The sequence below is a fragment of the Myotis lucifugus genome, unplaced genomic scaffold, assembly GCF_000147115.1.
Source record: "Myotis lucifugus unplaced genomic scaffold, Myoluc2.0 scaffold_0, whole genome shotgun sequence".
In the NCBI taxonomy this organism is placed as follows: domain Eukaryota; kingdom Metazoa; phylum Chordata; class Mammalia; order Chiroptera; family Vespertilionidae; genus Myotis; species Myotis lucifugus.
This window is the reverse complement of record NW_005871048.1, coordinates 3580023-3599585: the sequence shown is the minus strand read 5'-3', so window position 1 is coordinate 3599585 and position 19563 is coordinate 3580023. Positions and strand designations below refer to the sequence as shown.

Here is a 19563-nt window from a genome sequence, read left to right as displayed (position 1 = left end):
TCTCCCTCTCCCTACCTTTCTCTCTAAAAATCAATAAAAATCTTAACAAAAAAAGAAAGATTAGAGTAGTAGAACAGATTTCAACACATTTAAAATACTTTTGCTAGTTCCTAACAATGGCTACTTTTATCATCTATCACTGGAAAAGAAAGTGAGCAGGTCTCACCATAGGCAGACATTCCCACAGATCATTGCGATGGCGTTGTTCCAGCCATACACCGCCACGGGGAAGTTGAACGCAGTGATGATGCCAACCAGGCCTACAGGATTCCACTGCTCAATGAGTGCATGGCCAGGTCCTGAGGACAGGGGGAGGCGAGAGGCATGCTTAAGCGTGTTCATTTAATGCATGTCGAGTTAATCAGTCTGCTAGCTTTCACTTTCAGAACAAAGGCGCACAGGACCCAGTGGGGATTCCAGATGCCCTGTCGTGGATCACTTTGCATAGCTGCGGGACATTGGTTCATTAATTAACACACTACAAAAGCTGTTATGACCCCAACCTTAATGAGAGACACAATGTCTCTGATCCTTATAGGAACTCTGGTCATTTTAATCAAGGGCAACCAAAGCAGTGAAGCAAGGAGTGATGGCTCACAAACCCTGGTCAAAACCAGACCAACCAGAAAGGCGGAGCTCCCAGCCACGCATCTTTCTGGCCACGCTCACACAGCTAGCTGGGCACAGGGAAGCCGCCATTGTGGCACCCACTGCCAGACCCCCTTTGGTCTAGGCATCCTAAACTCCCTTCAGATGATGTGCTGGCTCTGCCTCCTTCTGGCAGGACCTGCCTCCTCCACCTCTGCCCTCCCCTCCTCATCCTCCTCCCCAGGGAGGCCAGTGCAGCTGATAACACTTCCCTGCTTAAAACCCTTTGGTGTCTGGGTCACTACTGTAGCTGCCCATCTTATCAGGAACAGTCTCTTCCCACTTCCGCTCCACCACCCCAGCCCCCCTCACACTGTGCCTCCAGCTGTGCTAAAGCCATACAGTTCCCCAAATAGGGCACATTCTCCCATCCCAAGCTTTCATTTTTTTTTTTTATTATTTTGTTATTTTGTTGTTGTTAATCCTCACTCGAGGATATTTTTCCATTGATTTTTAGGGAGAGTGGAAGAGAGAGGGAAAGACAGAGAGAAACATCGATTGGTTGCCTCCTGCACGTGCCCCACCTAGGGCCGGGGCCAGGGAAGAGCCTGCAACCAAGATATGGTGCCCTTGACTGGAATCAAACCAGAGACCCTCTGGTCTGCAGGCCCAGGCTGATGCTCTATCCACTGAGCCAAACCGGCTAGGACACTAAGCTTTCACTTATTTAAAATGCCTATTTTAAATGTCTGCCTCACTGCCCTGAAATCTAAACTTCAATTGCTTTTCTGGGAGGCCCTGGATTTCCTTTCTCTGGCTAGCTTAGGGGCTCACTATCCTATTCTCCACCCATCACAGTACTTACCATGTTCTATTATACTTATCTCCCACTTGCCTCTCCTCTTAAATGTAAGGAATCTATAGGCTTATAAATTCCTTGAGGACAAGGACTATGCCTTATTTAGATCAAGTATCACCTATTAGATCATCTGACACGCAATAAACATTAATTGCATTAATGAGGTCAAAGTTACCCCAAGACCATGCATAGATTAATATTATGTTCTTTAAAAAATATATATTTTCTGCCCTAAGTGGTTTGGCTCAGTGGATAGAGCGTCAGCCTGCGGACTGAAGGGTCCCAGGTTCGATTCCAGTCAAGGGCATGTACCTTGGTTGTGGGCACATCCCCAGTAGAAGGTGTGCAGGAGGCAGCTGATCGATGTTTCTCTCTCATCGATGTTTCTAACTCTCTATCCCTCTCTCTTCCACTCTGTAAAAAAATCAATAAGATATATTTAAAAAAAAATATATATATATATATATATATATATATATATATATATTTTTTTTTTTTCTTTTCAGATCATAAATGTATCATAATTACCATACATGGAAATTTTGAAAACTAGAAAGATGACTATAACCACTGTCACCACTCTGGCAGACTTCCAGCCCTTTTATCTTCAATGCAGCCACACAGAATCATGTTTGCTCTATCAAAGCTGCAAGCATGACAAATCACATAAGCCCTTATGCTCATCACGGAGACCTCCCAGAGTATAAGGCTGGTCCTTGCAGCACTGTGTGACAGCAGAAGCCTCAGAACATCCATCGCTTGGGAACTGGTTAAACAAATTACATATAGGATCTTTACAACAAACACACAGCCATAAAAAAAGATGAAGGAAGCCCCTTAATGGCAGAATATGAAACAATGTCCAAGACCCATTAAGTAGAAAAAATAGAGAATGGAATGTATAGTTTGCTAATGTCTGTTTCCAAAACACACATATTTGCCTATAAGTGAATAAAAGCTCTAAAAAGATATACAAGAAACCAGAAACTACTTCCATGGGGATACTATGGAGTACCCAGGGGAAATACTTTCCATCCTTTACTCCTTAATTTCTTCTTAATTTTGTGATATGAGTATATCATCTCTTCAAAAAATAATATAAAAATCATTTTAAAATAAGTAAATACAACCTTCCCATTAAAGTGTGGGGTTGGAGGCAGGCAATCTTCATAAACAGGATTTTTTTTTACCTGCTGACAGACTGCCAACATGTGCTCAACCTTTGCCTTATGGCATTCACAGGTCATTTTTAATGTTTCCTATTGATGGCACAATGAACATCTTTGCACATAAGCCTTTGTCACATCCAAATTATTTACTCAAATCAGATTCTTGAAACTGGTATTAAATGTAAGGCTCTTTGGATTATTTCTAAATTGTTTTCCAGATGGATGGGCAATTCATGTTACCACAAGTCCCCATAAGAGTGTCTGTCAACTCACGAACTTGCCAACACTGAGTTTTATCTTAAAAAAAAAAAAAAATAGCCCTAGCCGGTTTGGCTCAGTGGATAGAACGTTGGCCTGTGGACTGAAGGGTCCCAGGTTCGATTCTGGTCAAAGGCATGATGGGGTTGCAGAGTTGTACATGTATGGGTTGCAGGCTCGATCCCCAGTAGGAGTCATGCAGGAGGCAGCCAATCAATGATTTTCTCTCATCATTGATGTTTCTATCTCTCTGTTTCCTTCTCGCTTCCCCTCTGAAATCAATAAAAAATATATATTAAAATAAATAAATAAATTAATTAATTAATTAAATTAAATAGCCCGGCTGGCGTGGCTTGATGGTTGAGCATCGATCTATGAACCACAAGGTCACAGTTCAATTCCCGGTCAGGGAACATGCCTCGATTGTAGGCTCAATCCCCAGTGGGGGATATGCAGGAGGCAGCCAATCAATGATTCCCTCTCATCATTGATGTTTTTCTCTCTCTCTCTCTCTCCCTCTCCCTTCCTCTCTGAAATCAATAAAAATATATTTAAAAAATAAATAAGTGAAAATAAATTTTTCTGTAATACTCTTAATAATAAAATAAATTTTCCAAGTGTCTTACTCTGATATTTTCATCTGTTTCAATTTACATTTCTGACTATAAAAAGTAAAGACATTTTCATTCATTTATATGCCACTTACAAGTCCTCTTTTGCAAACTGATCACGGCCAAGGCATTTTTGGAGCTCTCTGTAACAGAACACGGAACTCTTAGCCTACGTGACTTCACTGCTTACTCTCAGAAGGCAGGATGGGTCCCCCGATCATCCGTGATAGGCCAACAGCATAGTCACATATATCCACGTACTCCTGAACTTCTCCCACACCTTCCACTAAGATCTTCCCCATCTCCAAAGACACCTAAAAATACAAAAAGCCAAGCTACATTTCCCAGCAGAATTCATGTTTTAAACATTAAATTGATCAGAGGGGGAGATGCAAAACATATTTTGTGTCTCTTTTATGAAGGCAATAAACTTTAGAAAATCTGTTCTTATTGTTCTGAAGAATTTTAAAACTCAAGAATAGTCTTCACTTTTTCCTGTCTTGTTCATCTTTCCTCTAGAGAAAAGACTCTTGAAATGTATAAATTGCTTTTCATAAAAATCACAATCTTAGAAAAACCAAAAAAGAAAAAAAAAATCACAATCTTGCCCTGGCCACTGTGGCTCAGTTGGTTGGGCATCATCCTGTGCATCGAAAGGTTGCCAGGTCAATTCATGGTCAGGGCACATGCCTGGGTTGTGGGCTCAATCCTGGTAGGGGTGTGCAGGAGGCAGCCAAACAATGTTTTGCTCTCACATTGATGTTTCTCTCTCTCAAATCAATAAAAACATATCCTCGGCTGAGGATAAAAAAAGAAAACAAAAAAAACCTTAAAATAAAATCAATCTTATATAGAGAAACGTATGATAGTCTTATTTATCTTTAAAGGATTATATTTTTACTACAGAAATACTTTACCAAGCTTCCTAGTACTTGAATCTTCTCCCGCAAGGCATCACCAATCTGTCTCACTACTTCTCCTCGCTTTGGAGCAGGAATCTAAGAAAAAAATGGAATTTTAGTGTCCGATTCAAAGTATAAATTCTAAGCCCCAGCCAGGTAATTCAGTGGTCAAGGCGTCATGCCAATATGCCAAGGTTGTGGGTTTGATCCTGTCAGGAAACATTACTGTGACATTCATGGATAATAAAGACCATTACAAACTTTTGAACAATAATAGATACAGAGGCAGAGCTGCCTCAAACTGATTGTCAAACTGCAGTGGGAAGGCCAGAGAGGGTTGGGGGGCAGAAGGGAGGGGAGTAAGAGATCAACCGAAGGACTTGTATGCATGCATATAAGCATAACTAATGGACATAAGACACTGGGGGGTAAGGGAGGGCAGGGGATTGTCAAGGGCGGAGGGGGGCCGAGGGGGGGGGAGGACACATATGTAATACTGTTTTTAATACTTATTATAATATTTTTTTAAAAAGAATAAAAAAAAATGTTGATAAGTTCTGTGACTGTATAATGAAACCAGTTTTACCATAGACTAATTAATATAAACAAGAGTTAAGTTCCTATGGCATCTCATCAAGTTTATAATGAAATAAAATTGAATAAAATACAAAAAAAAAAAAAAAAAGAAAGAACATTACTGTGAGCTTAATCCACAGTACGGGGCATGCAGGAGGCAGCCAACCAATGTTTCTCTCTCTCTCTCTCCCTAAAATCAATAAATACATATTTTAAAATATATAAAAAGAAAGTAGAATGCAAAGGCCAAAAGACAAGAAAAAATATGGTGGTTTTGGAAAATTGTAAGGAGTTCAAAGAGGCAGAAGAGAAATGCAGGGGCCACACGGCAGAGGGCCATGTATAGGATTCAAAAACAGTGAGGCAATTACCAGAGGGCCTTAAATGGGGGTGCGGGGGGCGGGGGGGGTGGATCACAGTACATTTTAAAATATCACTCTAATTATAATATAGAAAATGGATCAGAGGTGCCGAAACCGGTTTGGCTCAGTGGATAGAGCGTCGGCCTGTGGACTGAAAGGTCCCAGGTTCGATTCCGGTCAAGGGCATGTACCTGGGTTGCGGGCACATCCCCAGTAGGAGATGTGCAGGAGGCAGCTGATCGATGTTTCTCTCTCATCGATGTTTCTAACTCTCTCTCTCCCTTCCTCTCTGTTAAAAATCAATAAAATATATTTAAAAAAAAAAAAAGAAAATGGATCAGAGGGAAACAAGGATCAGATAGGAAGACCATTAGGCCAGACCAGAGGTGGTGGCTGCCTGGACTACAAAAATGGCAGCAGAGAGAAATGTAATTTAAGATGTTCAAGACTTGAGCCCGGCCAGTGTGTCTCAGTGGTTGAGCACTATCCCATGCACTAGGAGGTCGCCGGCTGATTCCTGATCAGGGCACATGCCCAGGTTGCCATCTCAATCCCCAGTGGGGGGAGTGCAGGAGGCAGCCAATGGATGTTTCTCTCTTATCAATGTTTCCATCTTTCTCTCCCTCTCCTTTCTCCTCTCTGAAATCAATAAAAACACATTTTTTTAAAAAATGTTCAAGACTTGATAATTTAAAATTGATTCTCAACCCTGACTACTCAGAGAGGAAGGGAGAGAGAGAAATATTGATGTGAGTGCGAAACATCCATCGGCTACCTACTTACTGCACATTCCCTATCCCTACCAGGGATGGAGCCCACTGGGAATCGAACTGGCAACCTCTTGGTGTACACACGACACACAACCAACTCACCCACACTGGTCATAGCTAGATTCCAGTTTAGGCCACTCAAATCTGACATCTTTTTTGTTGTTGTTATTATTCCTCACCCAAGGATATTTTTTCCATTGATTTTTTAGAGAGAGTAGGAGGGAGGAGAGGAGGGGAGAGAGAGAGAAACATCAATGTGAGAGACACACATCAATTGGTTGCCTCCCGCATGTGCCCTGACCTGGGCTGGGGATCAAACCTGCAATCCAAGTAAGTGCCCTTGACCGGGAATTGAACCCACAACACTCTAACCACAGACATGCCAGCCAGGGCTGGCATTCCCCTCCCCTCCCCCCTCCCCCCCAGCTCCCCAGATGATCTGCACAAAAAGCAAGAGTTGAGAACCGCAGGATTAGGTTTGGGAAAGTGAAGTGGGGGGTGGGGGGGGACAAGGAAGAAAGCTACATCTCCAGTGGGAGCTTGATCAGGCCTTGCATAATCGGGCATCAATACTCTCAGACCTTCCTGAGGTGGCAGCCAGAGTCCTCATCCCTGCACACTTCACCCATGAAGTCACAATAAGAATTAGGAGGGAAGTGTTAGCTGAGCCTTTGAGGAATTAGTACAATGACACCATGATAAAGACTGCCAGGTATCTGGTACTCCTGTATTCCGCTAAAGACAGCCCGTTAACAGTTCCCGCCCTGAAGGGAGGGAAGAGGCTCTGGCCCTCACCAGAGATGGAGAGGACACAGGAAGATGCAGAGGGGCAGAAACAGGCTCATGAGAGAAAGCAGCATCTGGAACCAACCAGGTTCTCTGTGGCAAGTTCCAGTTCAGAGGAAGAAAGGAAGAAATCAGTTCTTACAACTAGTCTTCTGCATTTTTATACTTTGTTCCTTTCCCCTTCTAGGGAAATGTTGCCTTTGAAAAATTCCCGGCTTAACTTAAATGAACTAAATGATACAGTAGTTTGTCCTCACACAGGCAAGGCCAACCGATGGGAGGCACAGTTAGGAAAGTCTCTCTCGTCCCTAAACTTTGAACTCAATTGCTTAACGCGAATTCCAGCAAGTGGATCCCCAACTGACTCTACCATCACCCAGAAAAGCAACCTGTTCCCACTTGGCAGCCCCCATTCTCCTGGGAAGTCTGAGAAGTCTGAGGAAGGATGTAAGGCGCAGAGTCCGGCACTGCTTAGTAAGAGCAGACTCCCAAACGAGGCCCTGGCAGGGAAAACACCGACCAGGCACAGCCCAGAACTAACGTCACACGGCAGCTGCCACCCTAGAGCAGAGGGATGTGCAGGCCGGTTCAGGAGAAAAGACCCCGATGCCGGGCAGGGGCCTGCAGGGGGCAGCCGATCGATGTTGATGTTTTCCTCTCTCTCCCTCTCCCTTCCTCTCTCTCTAAAAAAATCAATGAAAACATATTTTAAAAAAAGAAAAGATCCTGAATTCACACTAACTCTTTTCTCAAACACGATTGTATTTGCCCTGGGTAAATACACACACATAATAGATGTTTCTGGTCAAATGTTTCACAGGCATTCAAAATAGTGTATAAAAGGGTGAAATCCTAATATAAATGATGAACTTTATATATTTAATGATAGTGTATCAATATCAGCTCACCAACTGTAAGAAATGTCTCACACTAATGCAACATGTTAATAAACTTGCGGAGCATGACGGGAGCCGGGGAGCTCCGCACTTTCTGTGCCACCCCAGAATGTGCCCTTGGACAAGTGGATTGCTTTGTGCTGAAGGCATTCAAGACGCAGCAGACTCAAGAAAAGTATTTGTATTGAGAAGGTAAATTTGATTATCTTGTTTACTGCATCATCCAATTTTTTTTTTAAAGTGGGAAATGTACTTTTATGATCAGAAAGAAAAGTTATTTTTAAAGCATGACAATGAATGACGCTGCTCTGGACACTATTCTCTACGCAGGTGGGGGAACTTTACTTAGCTTACTGTTGACTTTTGGAAGTGGTATTTTCCTGCTCAGGCATATTTTTATTATGTATAATGGAACCCTCAGTCTAAGAATTAGTTAAATCAGCAGAAAAATGTTCCTCGATCTTTGCACATTAGAGGTCTCTCAGCAAACAACAAAGCTACATCCAACCCAGGGCCCCCCTGGAGAGCCTGCCCCTCCCCAAGGACACCCCCCACCCCCCACCCCCCAGCAATCACTGATTCAGCGAAAACACTTAGCTCAACAGTTCCAGACCTGCCAGCACGTGCTTTTATCACTGGCAGGTAGAGGTTTGCCATGTGCCAGGCTCTCCTGTAAGCATTTTACGTGATTGACTCATTCTACCTCCCTGATAACCCAGGAAGTGGGCAGACAGTCTCCCCTTTTTACATGACAAAGCACACTGAGGTGAATTTCCCCAGGGGTAGAGCTGGGTTAACCCCAGGGTATTCCTCCAGCCACAGGCCTAGAATTTCTGGTGGCAGACCAAAAGGGATATATTCAGGGTGAGGTGAGGGAGGATTAGGAAATCCAGGCTAACCCTGTTCTTTACTCGCCCCTCCTCCAGAGAACTGGCCCTCACCTAGTGACAGCTAACTGGGGCCAAACTCCACTCTGTCCCTACATTTGCTCACATAACCCCTGGTGGACTCAGAGGTGGAGGAGGCAGAACCCACCTCAAAGCCTTTAGACCAGTGGTTCTCAACCTTCCTAATGCCGCGACCCTTTAATACAGTTCCTCATGTTGTGGTGACCCTCAATTTCATTGTTACAAATTGAACATAATTAAAGCATAGTGATTCATCACAAAAACAATATGTAATTATATATGTGTTTTCCGATGGTCTTAGGCGACCCCTGTGAAAGAGTCGTTCGACCCCCAAAGGGGTCGCGACCCACAGGTTGAGAACCGCTGCTTTAGACAGTTTAGGAACTCCAGCCCCTGCCCTTTGGAAGGGCAGCCACCACTGCCCTGTGAACCAGAAATGTGAATCTGTTTCTGAGAAACTCCCCATTCACCTCCCATAGAGCTGGTGGGGAGGGAGAAGAAGCAGATGGGTATTTTTATTTTTTTAGAGAGAGGGGGGGTAGATAGAAACATCCATCAATCAGCTGCCTCCTGCACACCCCTTACTGGGGAAGCCTGGTTATGGGCCCTGACCAGGAATCAACCTGCAACCTTTCCGTGCACCGGAGAGGACCAACCAACTGAGCCACGTCGCCAGGGCTATTAGTAAGAGTTTTAATCCATTTAAAATTACCCACTGATGCCCTGGCCTGTGTGACTCAGTTGGTTGGAGCGTTGTCCCGTACACCAAAAGGTGGAAGGTTCAATTCTTGGTCAGGGCCCACAACCAGGTTGCAGAGTCGATCCACGGCTGGAGTGTGTGTCAGAGGCAATTGATGGATGTTTCTCTATTTCTCTCTCTAAAAAGCAATAAAAATAAAAATAATCTTTTTTAACTACCCATTGACACTGAAGGCCCAGTATGTAAAAGGCACTATTCTAAGACTATAGCAGAGATTATCACAGCCCCCAAAGGGCTCCCCTTTCAGCCAGGGGCACTGCCTGCTCATCAGATGCTTCTTTACCTCATTGCACTACAGTAAGTAATCATGCCATGGCCTCCGTACTTACGTCGGCCCAGATTCTCCATGCTTCTCTTGCTTTCTTTACAGTTTCTTCATAGTCAGCCACACTAGCCTACATTAAGAATTAAGGGGGGGGAGAAGAGGGTGTAACAAAAAAAAAAAAAGAATTAGGTGCAGACAAAGGGAAAAGTGATGATCTCCTAAGAACACACAGACTATTTTGGAAAAGAATTGGGAATCTCTGGGTGGCCCTAAAATTTGTGGTTTGAAATTATTTTCATGGCCCATGCTTCCCCAAACTCGCTGGAACCCAATAATTAAGACAGAATCTAGGTGTGCTTTTTGTCTGTTAGCCGCATCTCAAACAACACCTGAGGCGTATTGGAATATCAGAACCTCGGGCTCCAACCCGATTTATGGGGACTTCATTCTAGGAGTCCCCAGGTGATTCAGAAGCAAGGGACCCCCTCTCTCCTAGTCCTCCTTATGGTTCACCTTTTCTAGGGCACACACACCTCCACTGGGAAGAGTGGACAGTCTTAAATGTCAATGAAAAAGAAACATTGTTCTTTGACTTTGTAATTTCCTATGGCTCTTGATCACTCCCAATAACTCCAAGTAGACGGTTTGCATGAAAAATAGAAGTACTCACCTGTCGGACTCTTGCTATTGGCTCATTGTTAGCAGGACAATAGGTCGTGATCACCTAAAAACAAAAAAATAACAATCATATGTAGAAAATGTAAGCCCATCCAAATTAGGGGAACAGACCAAATGAGGGAAGAAAAAAAGGAGGAAGAAGAAAAAAGACGAAGATAAAACATCCAATCTCGGAACCTTAACTTCTGTTACAAATAAGCCACTCTACAAAGCTTTTTCATTTTGACCTAAACATTTAGAACCATCTTGCTGCAAAACCCTCTCTTGCCATCTAAGTATTAGGTACATTAACAAAAATCTAAATGTAACCTGCTATTTCGTCCCTTTTTCCATTAACAGACCAAAATCAAGTTTTACGTATTTTCTCTCCCTTACGCTGCCCACCCTCTGGTCATGAGATAAAACAGCCAAAGCCAAACAACTATGGGCAAGGCCTGTGTCCGCACAAACTGAAACGATCAACAGAAAGAAAGAAAAATCATCAAGGCATAACTATTATTAAAATTTTTTCTGTTGAAAAGGCCTTCAGGAGGAAATAGATTATCCAAGAAGCTAAAGACTAGATGCCATGGGAAAAACAACAATTGGCAACTACCAATTGAGTGGGGTGTATTAAAACCACCTGAATCTCCCACAACCACTAAAGGGAAGGCGTCTAACAAAACACGTTCATTATATAACGTGCACGACGTCCGTGGCATGTTATATAATGTTTTATTCCAAAAACTTTCTTCCCTAAGCGACTCTCAAAAGATCTAGGCGATAAGTGCTTTGCCTTTCCATTGTATCCTGGAGAACGTTTTATGTAGAGCGGGACGCCAGGCACGGTGCTGGGCTCTGGATACAAATGCAGGAAAACCGGTCCTGGGGAAAACAAGGGTTTCAGGAAGTCCGAGCTTGCAAACCCCACAGGGATTCAGAAAGAAGACAGTGCGACGCTGTATTTATTGTAGAGCATTGCCCCTGGCGCAGATGTCACATCTCAGGAGCCACAGTCAAGCGCAAAATTAAGGTAACTTCCGCCGTTAAGCATGCGGCGTTTCTCACGGCAGATGGCAGAACTCGGCCCTAAGGCTGTAAATATGCATGAAAAGTCTAACCCCAACAGCCCAACCAACCCCAACCAGCCCCAAAATGGCATGGAACCGACTCCACAGCGCACAAAGGCCCTAACGTCTAGGGGTGTTTTAAGGCACCCTGCTCGGAGAAACTTTTCCGGTGGAGCTCGAAACTTTCCACCCGGCACAACCGCCTACGGCAGCAGCGGGAGTCGGGCTGAGCAGAGCCCGCCGGCCTCCCGCGGCGAACGGAGCCTCCGGCAGAGATTTCCCCGGGCGCCCGCGTACCTCGCCCCGGCCGCCCCAGCTTCCATTGTACACGCCCTCGTTCTCCTCGCGGAGCCCCAGCTCCTTCAGCCACGCGTACTGGGGCTGGTGGATGAGCAGAGTGGACATGAAGGCGGCCGGCCTGCTCCTAGGTCCCGAGAGCTTGCTCCGCCCGGCAAAGCGCACGCAGAGGTGGCCGGGGACGCGCCACATTCTGAGCCCGGGACGCGCCGCGCGCCCCCGGCCGGAGCTGAAATAGGGCCCCGCCCCCCGCCCGGGAGCGCCCATTGGGCAGGCCCGGCCCCACCCCGGGACCCGCCCTCCCGCCTCAAGGCCGGCCCCAGCCTGCACCCCGGGTTTAATTTGCGGCTGGAACAAAGCGGGGGACGCAGGGAGGACACGAGAGGCGGACTGCCATCTAGTGAAAGAGGCCGGAGACCGCGAGCCCAGCGAGAAGTTCTTCCCAGCAAAGTATCTGCTCTAACGCCCAGTAGATTAGAGCAAGGCTTCATCTCAGACTGCAGTGTGCTCGTACTCACCTGGCCAGCATGTCCAGTGCGCATTCTGAATCCGTGGGTCCGGGCCGGGGTCTGAGAATCAGTATTTCTAACCAGCTCCCAAGTGATGGGGGCGCTGCTGTTCTATGGAATAGCCTAAAGAGGGGTTGTTTGGGGTGTGTGTGTGTGTGTGTGTGTGTGTGTGTGTGTGTGTTGGGGTTTTGTTTTGTTTTGTTTTGGTGGAAGGAGGGAGAAAGTTGTTTGTTTTCACTGATTTGTTATATTACAAATTAGAGTTTTCCTAATTAATGAAAAATGTTGAATTATGGTATTTCCTTCTGAATATTTACCTGAATATATTCTTGCTTTTGAAGAACAAAGACAGTTTTTTTTGTTTGTTTTTTTTAAAATATATTTTATTGATTTTTTTACAGAGAGGAAGGGAGAGGGATAGAGAGTTAGAAACATCGAAGAGAGAGAAACATCGATCAGCTGCCTCCTGCACACTCCCCACTGGGGATGTGCCCCGCAACCAAGGTACATGCCCTTGACTGGAATTGAACCCAGGACCCTTGAGTCTGCAGGCCGATGCTCTATCCACTGAGCCAAACCAATTAGGGCAATTAATTCCCTTTCAATGTGCATGAATTTTGTGCACCGGGCTACTAGTATATATCCTATCTAATAAAAGAGAAAGATGCAAATTGACCATGGCCCCGAACGCTTCCCATTGGCTAATCAGGGAGATATGCAAATTAACTGCCAACCAAGATGGCGGCCGGCAGCGAGGCACTGAAGCGAACAGGAGGCTTGCTTGCTCCAGTGATGGAGGAAGCCAAGGTTCCCCGCCTGCTGCTGCCAGCCTCTGAGCTGCAACTCTAAGAAATATTGTTGCAAATATAGAAGGTAAACATTCCCCAGAAACCTGCTTTCAGCCAGCCGGGCTTCAGCCAGCAGGATCGAAACAGTGTTACAATTATAGAACCCAAACAAACCCAGATCCCTGCTTTCAGCAGCGGAGGTCTCATAGCTGGATCCAAGCCTCAGAGCTAAAACCGGCTCTCAGCTCCAGTGACAGCCATAGAAGGTAAATAAATCCCAGAATAAATTTTAAAAAAAAAAGGAGAGGTTGGGAGCCTCAGTTACCCGCCAGCCTGAAAACAGCCATCATCCCCTCACCCAGACTGGCCAGGCACCCCAGTGGGGACCCCCACCCTGAAGCAACAAGATGGCGGCTAATTTGCATACTGAAGGCAGGCAGCAGCGGGAAAGGCTGTCCGCGGTCCGGGACCCAGATCTGTGACCCTGCTGGGCGGGGGGCAGTGCTTGAGGCTGTCCGTGGTCCCGGGACCCGGATCTGTGACCTGGCGGGCGGGGGGCAGTGCTTGAGGCTGCCCGTGGTCCCGGGACCCGGATCCGTGACCCTTCCCGGCGGGGCGGCAGCTCTCACAGGGGCGGATCGGCCGGGGTTGGGCAGGGCAGGACGCGTGGCTTCCACCCAGCCCCAGTCACTCTGGGCAGGTGAGCAGTGCAGAGAGCCTCTGGACAGGGGAGGCAGGCCGGCAGAGGGCAGCCTGTACTCCCCACATGGCGGTGGTGACAGCTGTGAGCGCGCCAAGCGGAGCCTGCAGGCTGAGCTGAAGTAGCGCCTGCAGACCATCAGCGCCCAGGAGTGGCTGCGCAAGATCCGCCTCCTGGCCCAGAAGGTGCAGGATTGCAGGGACAGCCACTGTGGCGGGCCAGACTGATGTCCTCCTGGCCACACCACGGGGGTTTGCGGATCTGCAAAGCCAGAGGCCTCCAGTGTGCACATCCCCCCTGGCATGCGAACATCCCCCAGCACACTGTCACCCTCCCGCACCTGCAACAGTTGCAAACCAAGGCGTGCACAAGTTCCCCCCCGCCTCTCCACTGCACTTCCATCAACCCAGCATGCCTAACACCCCCACAGGATGTGCACACATCCCCTCTGATGCGCTCATGTCCTTTGGAGAGTGTCTGGGTGTTCTGGGTGCTGAGAGTGGATGCCTGTGAGATGACAGTGAGAGGGCGGAGTGGTGATGCCCTGTTCCCACGGAGGCCAGTGCACCTCTGGGGGGTTAATGCAGGTGCTGAGGCAGGAGCAGGTGCAGACAGACACACCTGGTGGGCGCGGGCGGCCCTTGCTGAGGTGCCTTTGGTCAGTGTTCAAGATCAAGAACCCAGAGGTGGAGAGGAATTCTGTCCTCTCAGTGAAACAGTGGGATAGTCGGGGCGACTGTAGAGGAGGAATGCACTTTGGGTGCCAGCACCCATGAGTGAAGGCTGCCCTGACTGAGCCTGACTTGCTTGGGGCCTAGCGCACTCCTGCCAGGCAGCGGGTGACAGGACATGCTTTTCTGAATTAATGAGAGAAAACGTTGATTCTCCTGCTGCCCACAAAGGTGGAAAGTGAAGTGGGGAGACATGTGGGGAGTGAGCGAGGTTCCCTGTCTGGGGGTTCCAAATCTGCTGTTGGTTTCTTTCACTGCTGACTAGAGATATACAGGGTGTCCCCCCAAAATGTATACACACTTTGAATACCTACTAATTCCAATGGTTTTAAGCATAAGAAAGAAACAACAATGGAGCTGTTATCTGTTAAAAGTGTGGGCACAAACAGGTAGTTAGACATTCCCTGAGGGGTCTCAGATTGGAGAGGGTGAAGGCCAGACTGAGGGGCCCCTTCCCCCCCCCCCACCCCAGTGCACAAATTTCGTGCACTGGGCTACTAGTATATATATATATGTGTGTGTGGTAGAGTTGCCCTAGCTAGTTTGGCTCAGTGGATGGAGCGTTGGCCTGTGGACTGAAGGGTCCCAGGTTCAATTCCGGTTAAGGGCACATGCCCAGGTTGTGGGCTTGATCCCTGGTGGGGGCCATGCAGGAGGCAGCCGATCAATGATTCTCTCTCATCATTGATGTTTCTATCTCTCTCTCCCTCTCCCTTCCTTTCTGAAATCAATAAAAAAAAAAATTTAAAAAGTGGCAGAGTTTGCAAATGGTCAATTCTGCTTTTCAAATGACTTATCAAAGGCCTCAAAGGTAGTGATTAAAGCAAGGACTGGAATTACAGCATAGGTACAAATGACCTGTGTTTAGGATGTCCTCAGTGAATGCTAGCCGGCTTCATTCTTCAAAGCTCGCTGGCAAGGAGGCAGAGAGATGTAATCTGAACATATACGCTTGCCCCAATGCCGCAGGAGATTGGAGAAATCATCACAACCCAGGATGCAATTTCATTATTGCAAACTGGGAACTTGATTTGTCACAGCATGTGTGAGTGACACTATTGTTCTGGGCAGACTGATATTAATCCAGTTCATAAAAAATGATGCTACAACTAGAATGCTGGCATATTATTTCATAGAAAAAATTATCTTCACAAAACCAATCATTCATATCCTCTGATCACTGCCTTTTCCTCCAGGATACAAACTACCTATCTGGTTGTTTAATGAGCCCAGAATCAGAAGAGTTGTCAATTGACAATAAATGATTTCAGCCAGGGTAATGGCATCAGGCTAAGGCAGTCTCCCTAATGTGTGAATTACTTTATAGATTCAAAGCAATCCCAATCAAAATATTAGAATTGGTTAGCAGATTCTAAAGTTTAAATGGAAATGCAAAGGATCTAGAACAGCCAAAACAATTTGGGGGGGGGTAATAAAAAACAAATGTACATAATTTTAACAATTATTATAACAATTTTACAATTATTATAAAGCTACAGTAATCAAGAAAGCTTCACATTGGTATAAAGATAGACATAAAGATCAATGGAATTGCCCTAGCCGGGTGCTCAGAGCATGAGCCCATGGATTGAAGGGTGGCAGGGTCTCGGGTTCAATTCCAATCAAGGGCATGTGCCTGGGCTGCAGGTTTGGTCAGGGCATGTGTGGGAGGCAACCAATCGATGTGTGTCTCTCTTTGTATTTCTCCCTTCCTTTTAAAAAAAATATATTTCTTTATTGATATCAGAGAGGAAGGAAGAGGGAGAAAGATATAGAAACATCAATGATATGAGAGAATCATTGATTGGCTGCCTCCTGCATGCCCTCTACTGGGGATCAAGCCCGCAACCCAGGCATGTGCCCTTGGCCGGAATCAAACCTGGGACCCTTCAGTCCGCAGGCCGATGCTCTATCCACTGAGCCAAACCGGCTAGGGCATTCTCCCTCCCTTTTACTCTCACTAAAAATCAATGGAAAAAATATCCTCGGGTTAGGATCTACAAACAAATAAACAAACAAAAAAAGATCAATGTAAACTGAATGGAGAACCCAGATATAGACATTGTATATATAATCAATTTTCAGTGAAAGTATCAAGGAAAAACAATGGGAGAAATGAGTCTTTTCAATAAAAGGTGCTATAGTAATTGGATATTCACATGCAAAAAAAAAAAAAGAACCTTGACTTTTACTTCACACTATATAATTAACTCAGAATGGACCATAGACCTAAAGGTAAGAACTAAAACTTCTAGAGGAAAACACTGGACAAAATATTTCGGGGGTAGAAGGACTGTTCTATGCCTTATATGATATTTAGTTTCATCACATATCACATAGTAAAATGATAATTATAGCCTAAAATTTGACTCCTACATTACACCATACACAAACCCATTCCAAGGCAATTGCAATTCTCTGTGTGTGTTAATCCTCACCCGAGGATATTTTTCCATTGACCTTTTTTAGAGAGAGTGAAAGAGAGAGGAAGAGACAGGGAGAAACATCGAGGTGAGAGAAACACATCAATTGGTTGCCTCCTGCATGGGCCCTGAGGGCCCGGAACAAATGAGGGACGAGGTACGTCAGTGACCTTGACTGACCAGAATTGAACCCAGGACCCTTTGGTCTGCAGGCCTAGGCTCTATTCACTGAGCCAAATCGACTAGGGGATTGCAATTCTATGTAGGAAAGGTAAAACAATCAAGTTGTCTAAGAGTTAGGAGACCTGGAGTCAGGATTCAGCTCTTTTCTTTTGAGGAACCTCATGGAACGTTGTATAAAACCCCATATTTGAGGGGAAGTCCTTTCATTTGGTTTGAAATCTCTTTAAAGCCCCTCAGACTATGTGGAAAACACCCTTTGATAAACACTGAGTTGCTCTCTCCCTCGGGAGGAACAAGGTCTGCCCTGACAATAGATAACACCCTTAGAGGTATGTGACTACGAGCATTTGAGGCTTTGGGGCCACAAGTGCTTATTAATACTCCTCGGTGTGTTCAGCAACCATTTAGACGAGTGCCCACTGATCCCCGGATGAGATGAATGACAACTACAGAAAGTCAAGGCCTCAAAGAAATGGTCCATCCCATGTTTTTCTGCATCACACCTCCTATTCACAGATCCTCATGAAGAGTGATGTGTGAAGCTGGAAGGTCTTATGGCCACAGGAGATGCTTGTGTGTCCCGGGCTGGCCTTGTAAGAAAAGGGGTTAGAAAGCTCAGGGCATCTTTGAGGTTGTTTACAATCCCCAGTTTGGGAACTCTTCCAAGTCAGGATTCCTGCACCCCCTCTGCAAGGCTGCACAGGTAGTGGATGGACCCTTTGGGCCTGAAAGCTTGTATCTTCTCAAATGTTTGATTTAAGGATCAGAAAGTTGCTTACTTTTTGTTGTTGTTTTTTGTTAATCTTCACTTGAGGATATTTTTTTCCATGGATTTTTAGAGAGAGTGAAAGGGAGGGCAGAAAGGAGGGGACCGTCTCTTCTTGTAGAGGCCAATTTTGGCCAACATGTGCCAGTGAATACATCTTTTATGCAAAAGAAGAATATGATATTAGTTGCTTTGAAGGAATTCTGGCATTGTATGTCCATTTTTGTAGAATTGTTACTGGACTTATACTTACTAAATTCCAATCAGGTTTTGGTAAAATTAAATAAAACAAATTAAAAACAAACAAGCAGTCTACGGCCATACCACCCTGAACGTGCCTGATCTCGTCGGATCTCAGAAAGCTAAGCAGGGTCGGGCCTGGTTAGTACTTGGATGGGAAACAAGCAAACTCAGCCCTAGCTGGTTTGGCTCAGTGACTAGAGCGTCAGCCTGCAGACTGAAAGATTTCATGCCAGTCTAGGGCACATCCCCGGGTGTGGGCTCAATCCCAGGTAGGGGGTGTGCAGGAGGCAGGTGAGCAATCAGTGATTCTCTCTCATCATTGATATTTCTATCTCTCTCTCCCTCTCCCTTCCTCTCTGAAATCAATAAAAAAAATTTAAAAAAGGAAAGATGTCAACATCATAAAAATTTTTTAAAAAAACTCAGCTCTATTAAAAAAACTCAATAAAAAAACAGAATAGCTGTGTAATCTCTCTTCATTTCTCAAAATAAGAAATTGGACCAAGTGATTTATAAAATTCCTTTATGTCTGAAATTCACATTTCAAAAATCTATATTCATCTTTTTCATATAGTCTAGAAATGTATCCCAAGGAAATAATAAAACAAATTTGCAAAATATACGTGCTAGTTGCAAAATTGTCTATAGCCTAGATGTGCACTATCAGAGACTAAATAATGGTGCCTCCATGCAATGGAATAGTAGGGAGTCATTAGAAGGGAACCAGATCTTTGTATTTTGCTATAGAATGGTGTCCAGGATAAATTGCTACATTGTTTATTTTTTTAAAGCAAATTACACAATACTAAAAGGTACAAATAGTAAGATCCTCTTTATATAAAAAATATTCAATAACTATTTCTTGATCATCTATTCTATACAAGAAGTCACTGGGTGGAACACAGGGGGAAAACAACACTGAATAAAACAGACATTTCAGACAAAAAAAAAAAAAAAAACAAATACACATCTGACTACTGATGTCATGAAGAAAAAAGGGGTTGAAGAGTGCTTTAGAGGTTCCTATTTTGGGGTGGTCGAAGAAGCCTCTCTGAGAAGATGGCATTCAATCAGAAACCTGAATCATGCGCGACAACAACCCGTGCAAGAATGGGGTTTCAGGGTGTTGGGAGGGGTCTGCCTGGCAGCGGGAACAGCAACTGCAAAGGCCTAGAGCTTGGAAAGAACAAAGGGTGCCTGAGGAACGCGAGCAGCGCCACCGCGTCCGGGGAGCAGGGAGCTGGGAGCTGGGAGCTGGGAGCTGGGGGGTGGGAGCTGGGAGCTGGGAGCTGGGAGCTGGGAGCTGGGGGGTGGAGGGTGGGAGCTGGGAGCTGGGGGGGGCGGGGGGCGGGCAGAGGCGTGGGCCAGCGGGCCCTGGCTCGCCAAGCTGAGGACTCGGGTCTCATTGTGTGCAGGGAAGCCCCTGGGGGCCGGAGCAGGCGGGACCTCAGGATATGTTTCCCGGAAGCTACATGTCGATTGCGCA

At 45.6% G+C, this 19563-nt stretch overlaps 1 protein-coding gene across 2 annotated transcripts in view; it reads right to left on the bottom strand.

The window, feature by feature from the left end:
* ALDH7A1 (aldehyde dehydrogenase 7 family member A1) overlaps nucleotides 1–11951 on the bottom strand; it is a 39264-nt gene extending 27313 nt beyond the window's left edge. For both annotated transcript variants that reach the window (XM_006081079.3, XM_023764530.1), the window contains exons 1-6: nucleotides 11735–11951; nucleotides 10381–10434; nucleotides 9775–9840; nucleotides 4403–4483; nucleotides 3676–3799; nucleotides 167–299 (exon numbers count right to left, since the gene is read on the bottom strand). In XM_006081079.3, coding sequence (XP_006081141.2) covers nucleotides 167–299; nucleotides 3676–3799; nucleotides 4403–4483; nucleotides 9775–9840; nucleotides 10381–10434; nucleotides 11735–11926 — 650 coding nt within the window. In that variant the 5' untranslated portion in view covers nucleotides 11927–11951. The remainder of the gene's footprint in view (nucleotides 1–166; nucleotides 300–3675; nucleotides 3800–4402; nucleotides 4484–9774; nucleotides 9841–10380; nucleotides 10435–11734) is intronic.
* Nucleotides 11952–19563: the final 7612 nt, after the last annotated feature.